The 10,326-nt window shown below is 62.5% G+C and overlaps 2 protein-coding genes across 4 annotated transcripts; one reads left to right on the forward strand and one right to left on the reverse strand.

Moving 5' to 3' along the window:
• Window positions 75-4,061, forward strand: CTSA (cathepsin A). Of its 3 annotated transcripts, none has more exons than XM_021416947.1 (15): window positions 75-179; window positions 354-514; window positions 620-731; window positions 832-882; window positions 1,118-1,204; window positions 1,287-1,442; window positions 1,700-1,791; window positions 1,897-1,981; window positions 2,106-2,197; window positions 2,384-2,462; window positions 2,589-2,737; window positions 2,808-2,883; window positions 2,979-3,068; window positions 3,176-3,277; window positions 3,404-4,061. In XM_021416947.1, exons 1-15 carry the CDS (start codon window positions 126-128, stop codon window positions 3,485-3,487), a joined length of 1,470 nt encoding a protein of 489 aa, XP_021272622.1. In that variant the 5' UTR covers window positions 75-125; the 3' UTR covers window positions 3,488-4,061. The 3 variants fall into 3 exon arrangements, with proteins under 3 accessions (XP_021272622.1, XP_021272621.1, XP_021272623.1); XM_021416946.1 differs by having other exon boundaries at window positions 84-188; XM_021416948.1 differs by having other exon boundaries at window positions 144-273.
• PLTP (phospholipid transfer protein) lies at window positions 4,366-10,245 on the reverse strand. Its single transcript, XM_021416945.1, has 16 exons — window positions 8,504-10,245; window positions 7,717-7,835; window positions 7,481-7,580; window positions 7,286-7,414; window positions 6,998-7,153; window positions 6,780-6,843; window positions 6,580-6,643; window positions 6,380-6,471; window positions 6,082-6,258; window positions 5,855-5,914; window positions 5,596-5,760; window positions 5,353-5,420; window positions 5,228-5,270; window positions 4,976-5,039; window positions 4,821-4,897; window positions 4,366-4,705 (listed from the first exon to the last, which is right to left on the reverse strand). The coding sequence occupies exons 2-16, from the start codon at window positions 7,826-7,828 to the stop codon at window positions 4,565-4,567; spliced, it is 1,512 nt and encodes a 503-aa protein (XP_021272620.1). The 5' UTR covers window positions 7,829-7,835; window positions 8,504-10,245; the 3' UTR covers window positions 4,366-4,564.

Here is a 10,326-nt window from a genome sequence, read left to right on the forward strand (position 1 = left end):
TCCCACGTGCGCGCGCGGAGTGGAGAGGCGTGGCCAGCTGCTGAGACGGCGCGCCGATTGGCTAAGGAGAGCCCCGCCCCCTCCGCGAAGTCCCGCCCTGCGACACGTGACCGCACGGAGGTCATATGGGCGCGGGTCATGTGCTGCGGGGCGCTGCGGCTGCGGGATCGGGGTGCGGGGTGAGCGGGGTGAGCGGCACCGGCGGCCGTAGAAGGGATTGATCCCGCTTGGACTGTCTCGGCAGGGCCGGGACCAACGAGGGGCACCGGACCGGTGCGGGGCGGTGGAGCTCGATGCGGTTCGTTGCGTGTGTCCGGGCCCCGCGGCAGCGCCCGTCTCTGTGCCTCCCGCAGATGCTGCCGCTGCTGTGCGCGCTGCTGCTGGGGCTGGGGCCGGCCCGCGCCGCGCCCCCGGGCCATGAAGTGACGTTCCTGCCCGGGCTGCCCAAGCAGCCGTCCTTCCGCCACTTCTCGGGGCACCTGTGCATCGGGCCGACCCAGCGCCTGCACTACTGGTATGTGGGGCCGGGCTGGGACGTGGTACCAGTATGTGGTACTGGTACGTGGGGTCGGTGCTGGTGCTGAGAGGGCACTAGGCACTCACGTCGCACACCTCGCAGGTTCGTGGAGGCTCAGAACAACCCGCAGAGCAGCCCCCTGGTACTATGGCTGAACGGGGGCCCTGGCTGCAGTTCCATGGAAGGCTTCCTGAAGGAGCACGGCCCCTTCCTGGTCAGTACTCATGGTTGCCTGGAGGCTGTGGGGCTCCGTGTTGCGGGCAGTATGTGGGGCCCTGTGGTGTGCCACCCATCAGCCTCCACTCCCTCCACAGGTGCAGCCCGACGGGGTCACGCTGAAGTACAATGACTACGCCTGGAACAAGGTACGGCTCTTGCCCCACCCGAGCTGTGGGGATCTATGGCTCAGAGCTGCTCTGCACTGCCCCCCCACCCCAGCTTGCTGCATAGTTGGGATGTGGCTGTCATTACAACACTGGGATGGGCCACGCACGCACAAACGGTGCCGTAGATGAAGGCCGCTGGCCCTCCACCCTGGGAGCTCCCTGGAAGGATGACCCTGGACTTCCATGCTGCCCTGCCCCTCTCCTGTCCCCACAGATTGCCAACATGCTCTACCTGGAGTCCCCTGCAGGCGTTGGCTTCTCATACTCTGAGGACAAGAAGTATGCCACCAATGACACTGAGGTGAGTGGTGAGGCTGTTGCAGGCCCGGGCCTGGAGCCCCTTACCCAATGCCACCCCCCGATGCCACCCGCTGTCCCCGCAGGTCGCACACAACAACTACCTGGCGCTGAAGGAGTTCCTGCGGCTCTTCCCCGAGTACTCCAAGAATGACCTCTTCCTCACAGGGGAGAGCTACGGTGGCATCTACATCCCCACGCTGGCAGAGTGGGTGATGCAGGACCCCAGCCTCAACCTGAAGGTGAGGGTGCGGCCTTGCTGGGGCCCAGCACGCCGCATGGGGCAGCCCCAGCCCCACAGGCCTTTCATCTCCCTGGGTGCCAGTGGTGAACGTGTTCTGCTGCGTGAGACTGAGGAGTGCTCTCAGGCGCCCACGGTCTTTCCTGTTCCCCTGCAAAGTAAACAGGGCCACATCTGCTTCCTGCCTGACGCCGATGCTCTGTGGCTGCCCTGTGAGGTGCTGCCACAGCACAGAGTTGTTTTCTTCTTGCCCCGCAGGGAATCGCTGTGGGAAACGGCCTCTCCTCCTATGAGATTAACGACAACTCCTTGGTGTACTTTGCCTATTACCACGGCCTGCTGGGCACCCAGTGAGCGTGGGGGAGCACTGCTTGGGGGGTAGTGCTGCTGGTCCCTGTGGCACAGGGCAGGGTGGGCTCTGGTGGATTGCTCCAACCCCTTGTCTCTGCCCGCAGGCTGTGGAAGGACTTGCAGACCTTCTGCTGCTCCCAGGGGAAGTGCAACTTCCATGACAACTCCAACCTGAACTGCACACTTAAGGTGAGGGAGCTGGAATCCCCAAGCCTTGCTCCAAAGCCTGCAAGCAGCAGCACTACGCTTGGTGCTGGGTGTGTGCTGTGGTCCCTCGAGCACTCTGCTGAGCCCTGCCTGTGGCTCATTGCAGATGGCGGAGATGATTGAGATTGTAGAGGAGTCTGGGCTCAACATCTACAATCTCTATGCCCCATGTGCTGGTGGTGTTCCTGGAAGCATGAGGTGAGACTGGCAGCAGCAGCGCTGTCCTCAAGCACAAGCAGCAAGCAGGTCCCCACCAGCAGCAGGGGGCTGGCAGAGACACTGCTTCTGTGGCCGCTTCTTTCTGGTGGCGGGCCCTGGGCCATTATCCCAAGCCCTTGCTCCTCCAGAGCTCTCAGCCTGTCGCCGTGCTTGATCTGCCTGCAGGTATGAGGGTGACTATCTCGTCACACATGACCTGGGGAACTCCTTCATCCGGATGCCAATGAGGTTCTCCTGGCGCCAGGTGAGCGTGGGCCCCTGTCTGTCACAGCGCGCTGCCAGCACCGTCCGCCTGCGCAGGAGGGGACGGGGCAGCTGTCCCTGTGGGCAGCGCTGAGATGCTGCTGCAGGGCTATCCCGACTCCCCTAGAACCTGTTCCGGATGCCTGTAGCCCGCAATAAGGTGCGGATGGACCCACCGTGCACCAACTCCACGGCACCGACCATGTATCTGAATTCCCCAGAAGTGAGGAAGGCTCTCCACATCTCCCCCGACGCCCCGGAGTGGCAGGTGTGCAGGTGAGCAAGCCGCAGGTGGGGCTGAGCGTGCGGCATAAGCAGCTGCTTGAGCCTACTGATGCTTCCACAGCTTCGAGGTGAACCGCAGCTACAAGCGCCTGTACATGCAGATGAATGACCAGTACCTGAAGCTTCTCGGAGCCATGGTGTGTATGTGTGGAGGGAGCACACAGCTCGTGGGAGCAACTCTCCCAAACGGGGCCGTGCCCTGTGCAGCGCTCATGCTCTTCTTGTTCTGCAGAAATACAGAATCCTGGTGTACAATGGGGATGTCGACATGGCCTGCAATTTCCTTGGGGACGAGTGGTTCGTGGACTCCCTGTGCCAGAAGGTAAATGGGCAGAGGGAGGTCTGGGCTGCTCCCTGGGTCAGCCAGGCACAAGGGGAAGCAGCGGGGGCCCTGGGGCTGGGCACTGAGGGTGCTGTCTCTGTTCCCAGGTGCAGGTGGCTCGCCGGCCCTGGCTCTACACTGAAGGAGGTGAGAACCAGATCGGGGGCTTCGTGAAAGAGTTCACCAACATTGCCTTCCTCACTGTCAAGGTAGGGCTGAGGTGGTGCAGTGCAGTTGGTCCCGGTGTGGTCAGACACGGCTGACACCGGTGCTGTGGTCCACATGCGGCGGTGGCCCCGGGGGGGGCGCTGACTGCTGGCACCTGTTTCCTGCAGGGAGCCGGCCACATGGTGCCTACGGACCAGCCCCTCGCTGCCTTCACCATGTTCAGCCGTTTCATTAAGAATGAGCCGTACTAGGAGCTGGGGAGGCTGTGCCCAGGACCTTGGGCTGCCTGCATACACCAGTCACCTCCTGCACAGCTCATCCTCACTGCCGCTCAGCTGCACCAGGGCTCCCCTGTGTCATGAACAATGTCACTACTGCAGCTGGTGGGGATCCCCCTGGCCCCAGGGCCTCTGCTCAGCCTGGAGGCGGGCTTTCTGCAGGCTGCAGGGAGAGGAATCCCCGGGACTCCATCCCTGCCGGGCGCTGCAGCCGTCTCTTTGCTGTGGCTTCCTGTCTCACCTCTTCCTTGTCTCTGGAGGCAACTACTTCCCTCCTGGGGTGGGAGCAGTCCTCACCACTTCCCCTCTGCCCTGTGGCCTCTGCACGCACATGGCCTGGGCAGGCTCTGAGCCAGCTGCTCTCTGCTAAGCACAGTTGATGTGGTGGCTGTGGGCTGCCCTGCAGGGGCTTTCTGCTCCCCTTGAAACCACTCCCACCCTGACCTCAGTGAAAGGCAATTCACAGTGGAGACAGTCTCACTGCCTAGGTCACACAGTGCTCTTGGGAACTCGCAATAAACTCTGAATAAGGTGGTCCTCCTCCTCATTAATGAACCCTTTGCACCTCTCTGCTACCCCCTGCTTTGCTTACTTTTGCTGTCTCAAGAGTGGTTCATAACAGGAGCAAGCAGCAGTGAGTGCCAATGTGCTGTGCATGGTGCTTGGGAGCCAGAGCTTGTGTTCCCCTTTCTGCAGAGGGCACTGGGGCTTCTTTTAAAAAACAAACAAAAAAAAAAACATCCCAAAAGCAGGGGCAGAGCAGCGCTGTGTGCCTCCCTCCCTCTCTCGCCCCCAGGGCTGGCAGCTATGTGGTCTGGAGTGGGCTCATCCTCCAAGCAACAAGGCAGTGCAAGTTGGCATTAAGTGGTTTATTAGTGTATGAGAAGGGGTGCAGCAGGGGTTCCCAGAGCAGCTGTCTCCACCTTGCTGCTGCCCACCTGGGTGCAGATGCCTTACAGATGTGTGAGTGGTACTGGGGATGTTGCCTCCTACCTACAGCCTACGGGTCCAGCCCGGGATCTGACCTTTGTCCAGGGTGAAGGAGCAGAGCTACAGCTGGTGGGGGTCTGCACTGGGTGCTGTGGGCTGCACCGTGGGCTCAGCAGGGACTGCAGGGGCAGAGCGATACTTCTCAATCACTTCCCGCAGCCCCTTGGAGAAGTGGAGGTCAGCTCCCACTGTGAGAAATCCCTGCAAAGGAAAAAAAAAAAAGTATTGGCACAGGGCTAGCTGTGCCTGCAGCCAGCAGGATGTGGTGCCCATTTCTGCTGGAGGGGCCGGGGTTGCCCTTGTCCTGTTCACGCACCGCATGATTGGTGACCACCTCCCTGGTGAAGTCCATGCCTTCTGGCAGAGGAATCTGCACACCCTTCTTTGTTCTCTCTGCAGGGAAGAAGAGATGCAGTAAGGCCCATGACACTGCCCCAAGCCTTGCCATGCACAGGCAGTGGTGATGCTTACCATTAATGATGGGCATGATTGTCAGCTGCAGCAGAGTTTTCAGTGGGGCCTGCAGTGAGAACAGCTGTGGGGAGGGGAGGGGGATGAGTGCAGAGCTGCTGGGCAGGGTAGGGCCTACTTGTGTTTCTCAAGGGTGGATGAGAAGGGGGTGGTTCCTGCACAGCCCTCCCAGGGCTGCTCCCTACTGCAACTGGGAGCTGCCCGGGACAGTTGGACCCTGCCACGCTCGAGGCTGGCACAGGGTCTGCTCACCGCCAGTGACTCCAGTGCTGACTGCTTGGAATAGATGCGAAACCTGCAGGAAGGGAAAGCAGCTGTGAGCTGGGGCAGAGGAGACTGTCCCTGCAGCCCTGGTGGGACCCCAGTGTGGGCCGTACCGTCGCAGGTCCAGCTGCACGCGCAGCGCCTTCCCTTGCAGGTACACCTTGGCACTCAGCTTTGATTCCTAGGAGGAGAGTGAGCCACATGGGAGCCCTGCTGCAGCCATCATGGGCAGGCAGCAGGACAGGCTGGGTGCTGCTCCCAGCTTTGGGACATCAGAGACTTCCTGGGGGGGTGCAGAGCACTCCTGCCCTGTGTACTTGGGCAGGCACAGGCAACCTGGCCGCAGCAGTGCTCACCATGGCCATGCTGGAGAGCTGGACAGCAGGACGGTCTGCAGGTACCAGTGAGATGTTGAGGAAGGCAGAGACAGAGACGGAGGTCCCTGACGGTTTGATCACGCAGCGGGGGGGAGCTGACACCTGAAGCACCAGCCGCAGGGGAGCATCCACCACAGCGGGGTTCTGGGGAGAGGGCAGGGGAGCCAGGCTGGGCAGTGCTGCTCCACCCCAGGGGGGGCCCTGTGCCTCTCCTGCTCCAGTGGGGAGCTCCTCTCACCAGCATGAAGATGGTCCCAAAGAAGGTGGCTCTCAGCAGAACCTCCAGGTCCTTGGGCACCTGCAGGGAGGACAAACCTCAGGGGTAGGAGAGCTGGTACTGCTGCCCCCAGCAGAGCTGTCCAGGCAGTACCTCCTGAGCTCAGTGTGTGGAGCCCACCCTGCCTGCCCCAGGCAGCACCCCTTCTCCACACAGGCCTGTGCGTAATGTCAAACTGTGCTGCTCACCTTCTCCCCCTCGAGCTCTATGGCCAGCACACCCGCCTGGAAGTATGCATGCATGGCTGAGTCAAAGAAGTACTCGGAGAAGGCAACATAGACCATGCGCTCGGTCTCCTTGATCACCGGCTCCACCGCGTGGTTCTCCAGCTCCTGGTCCTCCCTCGCACGGTAGAAGAACATGCCCTGGGTCAAGAGCAGTGGCTGTTTCTGCAGCTGCAGCACACCTTGCTGTGCCCGCTGCATGCGTTGGAGCAGAGCTATGCCAAGAGGACCAGGGGAGGCAGAGCAGGATCTGGTGCCACACCTTGAAGTCCAGATCGAGGGTATCTGGGGAGACAGCTGGATCACGTAGCAGGGAGTAGTCAATCCCAATGTGCTCATCCACGTAGTTCCTTACTGCCAAGGAAGAGATGCTGTGAGGACAAAGCCTACAGGGTGGCCTGCAGTCCTGCGCTCAGCTCTGCACAGGCTGCAGTGAGCAGGGTCTGGTCCTATCCTGATCACCTGGCACTGTGTCCAGCAAGGAGTTCAGTAGCACCAGGCTGGCATGCTCAAGGGATGGGCAGATCTGTGGGGAATCACGCAGCAGTGTGGCCAGAACTCCTGGCCTGGAGGAGGACCCAGGCCGCCTCCAGCATCCCTGGGTCAGCTCCTCCTGACTGCGGCCAGGGGAGCTCCATGCCTGTCTCTGCCCACAGCCCTACCTGCTGGCTGAGGAGGAAGCGCATCCCTGTGACAATGAAGGTGCTCAGGAACTCATAGACCTTCCTGCAGAACAGAACAGCTCTGCAGTAGCCTTCCAGCCCTGTCCCTCCACCTCCATCCCCACAAAAACACAGGGCATGGTCTGAGCGCAGCAGGGTGGCATGGGCAGAGCTTGCCTGGCACAGGAGCATGGCTGCCGCTGTGGGGTCAGGTTTACCTGAGCGTGCCGGAGAATCCTGCATGCATTCTGGCAATGGAGGCGTTGCAGGACATGTTGGAAATCTTGAGGCGCCCAACCTCATCCTTGGCCAGCCGCAGCACAGTATGGATGTGGACACCATCAGCAGAAGCATTGATGGATCCAATGTCATAGCTGGAAGCCAGGGAAACAGACAGGAGGACACAGATCCTATCAGCCCTAGGACTGGGCACCTGTGGCACCCCTGGGTCCATAGCCCAGATGTGGGAGGGGCTGGTGCCTGGTGGGGAGGGGAGGGTAACTCACAAGAACCAGTAGAGCAGCTGCCGCCGGAAGCGCAGGCTGATGGAAGCGTTGTTGATGTTGAAGGCAAGGTGCTGCTGCGGCTGGAAGTGCAGGTTGGAAAATGGCAGCTGCAGGTCCATCACCTTGACCCTGCCAGGGAGGGGACGGTAAGGCCGACCCAGGGACTGCTGCACGCAGGGAGCAGGCAGCACTCACTGGCTGATGTTGTAGTGGAACTGCCCCTCCTTCCCGTGCAGGTCCGACACTGTGATGTTCTCCAGCTCCTGCTCCACGAAGCGCAGACCCTCATGCTTCACTGCAATGCAAAATGAGCCTGGGCTGGCCACGGCCAGGCTGTGCTGCACTCTGCCAACATCGCCCACCCTGCTGGTCCCTCCGTGCAAGCTGGCTCCCCGCCCTGCCTGCGAGCAGGGTCCTGGCCAGCCTCTTACCGAGGTCCAGCCCCTTGGAGGTAATCCGGATCTTGCAGCCGGGTGGGCTGTGCGAGGCTGTGGCCAGCCAGGGCAGCAGCAGCAAAAGGAGGAGGCGGCTACTGGCAGCCATCTCGCACCTGGGGGCAGAGCGTGGGGTCAGCATGCGCCGGGCTAGTGGGACACACGGGGGATGCCCAGCCACCCTGGCAAGGACGTGGCTGCTGCCCAACCCGCTCTCAGCATAGGGGCAGCCCCCAAGGAACACCCCATGGCCCTGCTGAGCCCCACACCCTGAAATCCCACAACAGTATCCAGGTCCCCATCGCCGGAGTGGGCCAGCACCCCAGGTGTTGTGTGCAAGCCCCCAGCACAGACCCCGTGAGCTTGCAGGATCCCCCTCCCCAGGGACAGCCACTGACACCCAGCTCCCCAGACTGCAGGGTGAGGTGAGCCCTGTGGGGAGCCCCAGCATGACGCAGGGAAGGGAGTCCTCTCCCATGGGCTCTCCAGCCCTGGGAGCAGCCCCAAGTGCTCCCCACGGACAAGCACTGCCTGTCTGTGCCCCATGCCCTGGAGCTGGGCTGGAACAGAGCCAGAGACTCCTCATCCAGCAGCAAAAGGCAGAGTCGCCTGCAGGATGGCAAGGACAGCACAGGGCTTCCCCACTGTGTTTCTGCCCAGTTCTCTGCAAGGGAGAGGACAGAACCCCTCCTGCTCAGAATCCAGAGCCTCCATCCCTCCCTGAGGGCCATGCACGAACTGGGGCAGCTTGCATACACAATGCTGGCTCAGTTCATATACTTACAGTATGACTTGTCCTCGGCTTCCCCGGTCTGGGGAAACTGAATCACGTGAAGGGAGGAAAGGAGAACACCAGCAGCTCCAGGAGTTTCTTCTGAGCTGGCTCAGGCTCCCCTGCGTTTATATATCCCACCAGCCGCCACCCCTTGTGAGCCCACAGCTGGGAGGAGACACAGCACACAGGAGGATGAAGGGCTCAGGCACGCCAGCCGCGCAGTGCAGAGGGCTTCATCATTTCAGGGAAGTGCCGACCCCCAGCCTTGCTGGTGCTAAATTCCCCACTGTGCTCTGCCAGCTCCAGCACTGCCCAGTGCGCTCCGTGCCAGGGCTGCAGCTGAACCCAAGCCCCTTGGGCCAGAGGTACAACGGGAGCTGCTTTGTGCCCATCCATGAGGCGAGCACCAGACAGGGAAGCTGCTGTGCCTGCTGGAGTCACAGAGCCACTCCAACAGCCTGGCACATGCAGGGGTCTCCAGGGCTCCCGGCCACCAGGGCTCATCCCTATCCTGCTCCCAGCAGCTGAGCAGATGCAGGCATGCTCCGCGCTGTGAGAGGCATTGCCGAAGTGATCCAGCAATGCCCACGTTCCCCTTCTGTTCCAGCAAGCGCCCATCACCAAGAGGCCAGGACGCGTGGCACTGCCAGCATTGTGCAGGCACAGCGGCACCGCTCAGCCCAGGAGATGAGGTGCTGCTCATGCAACCTGCTTTGCTGCAAGCCCCTTTGCATTCCAAAGGACAAGGCTTTATGCTTTCCATCTGTGGAGCCTTGGACAAATCCGGCTGAGCCCCCTCTTTCCCCCTCCTCCAAGCGCCTGCAGAACAGAGTTGGTCTGAGCCAGCACTTTGTGGTCTGAGCGATTATCTGCGCACACAGAGCTGGGCTGCGGGGGCTCGTGCTCTGGAAGCAGGGAGACTTAGGAGACTTGGTGCTTACACAGCACTTATCCCTTCCAAACTGCTTTGCCAGCATTAACTAATTACACTGACCCCAGTGCTCCCGGTGCAGAGGGCAGGCCGGCAGCGGGAGCGAGCGGGTCGGGGTGACTGCCATGCAGAAGGAAAGCCCTTCAGAGCCCACAGCCGGGCGGGGGGAGGCAAAGGGCGCGGCGGGCACTATCCCAGAGCACAGCCCGGGGCTGGGGGAAGCCCCCCACATCAGAAATGTGTCACGCTGCGCTCTCCCAGCAGCCACGGTCTCAAGGCGAGGCTGCAGCCCCAGGCACCGGGCTGCGTGCCCGCGGCCCTGCCCGGCGCTGCCCAAAGCCGCACACCGCCCCGCCGCACCCCACGGCCACACGCAGCGGGGCCGCACCGCAGCCTGGGGCGTGCACGGGGCAGCTCCCGGCCTCCTCCTAACGCCCGACCCCGCGGGCAAATCAACAAATAGAGGAGCGGTGCGGCGCGGACACCGCTAAGTGCAGGCTGCCACGGACAGCGCTGCGGGCGGAGAGAGCCCCGCGGGCGGTGCCGGGCCGCCGCAAGCATCGAAAGTGGACCCCGCCCTGGGCGGCGCCGCATTTCAAAGGCGGTCCGCTGGCGGCGCGCGGCGTCCTGGCCCTGCCTGGCAGGAACCGCCCGCGGCGGGTGGACGTGGCCGCAAGGAGGGGCCCGGCCCTGCCCATAGCGGGGTGGTGCCGCCGCGCCACACTCAAGATGGCGCCGGGACGGACGGAGCTGTCGCAGGGCGCGCATGCGCCGCTCCGTCTACTAAAGCGCGGGCCGCGCTCCGCGCAAGCGCACTGCTTGCGCGCCGGGGCGCGGAGGGCAACACGCATGCGCAAGAGGGCGTCCCGGCGGCGGCGCCTGCGCAGTGTCGAGGGCGGGG

The sequence above is a fragment of the Numida meleagris genome, chromosome 19 (genome assembly GCF_002078875.1).
Source record: "Numida meleagris isolate 19003 breed g44 Domestic line chromosome 19, NumMel1.0, whole genome shotgun sequence".
Lineage (NCBI taxonomy): Eukaryota > Metazoa > Chordata > Aves > Galliformes > Numididae > Numida > Numida meleagris.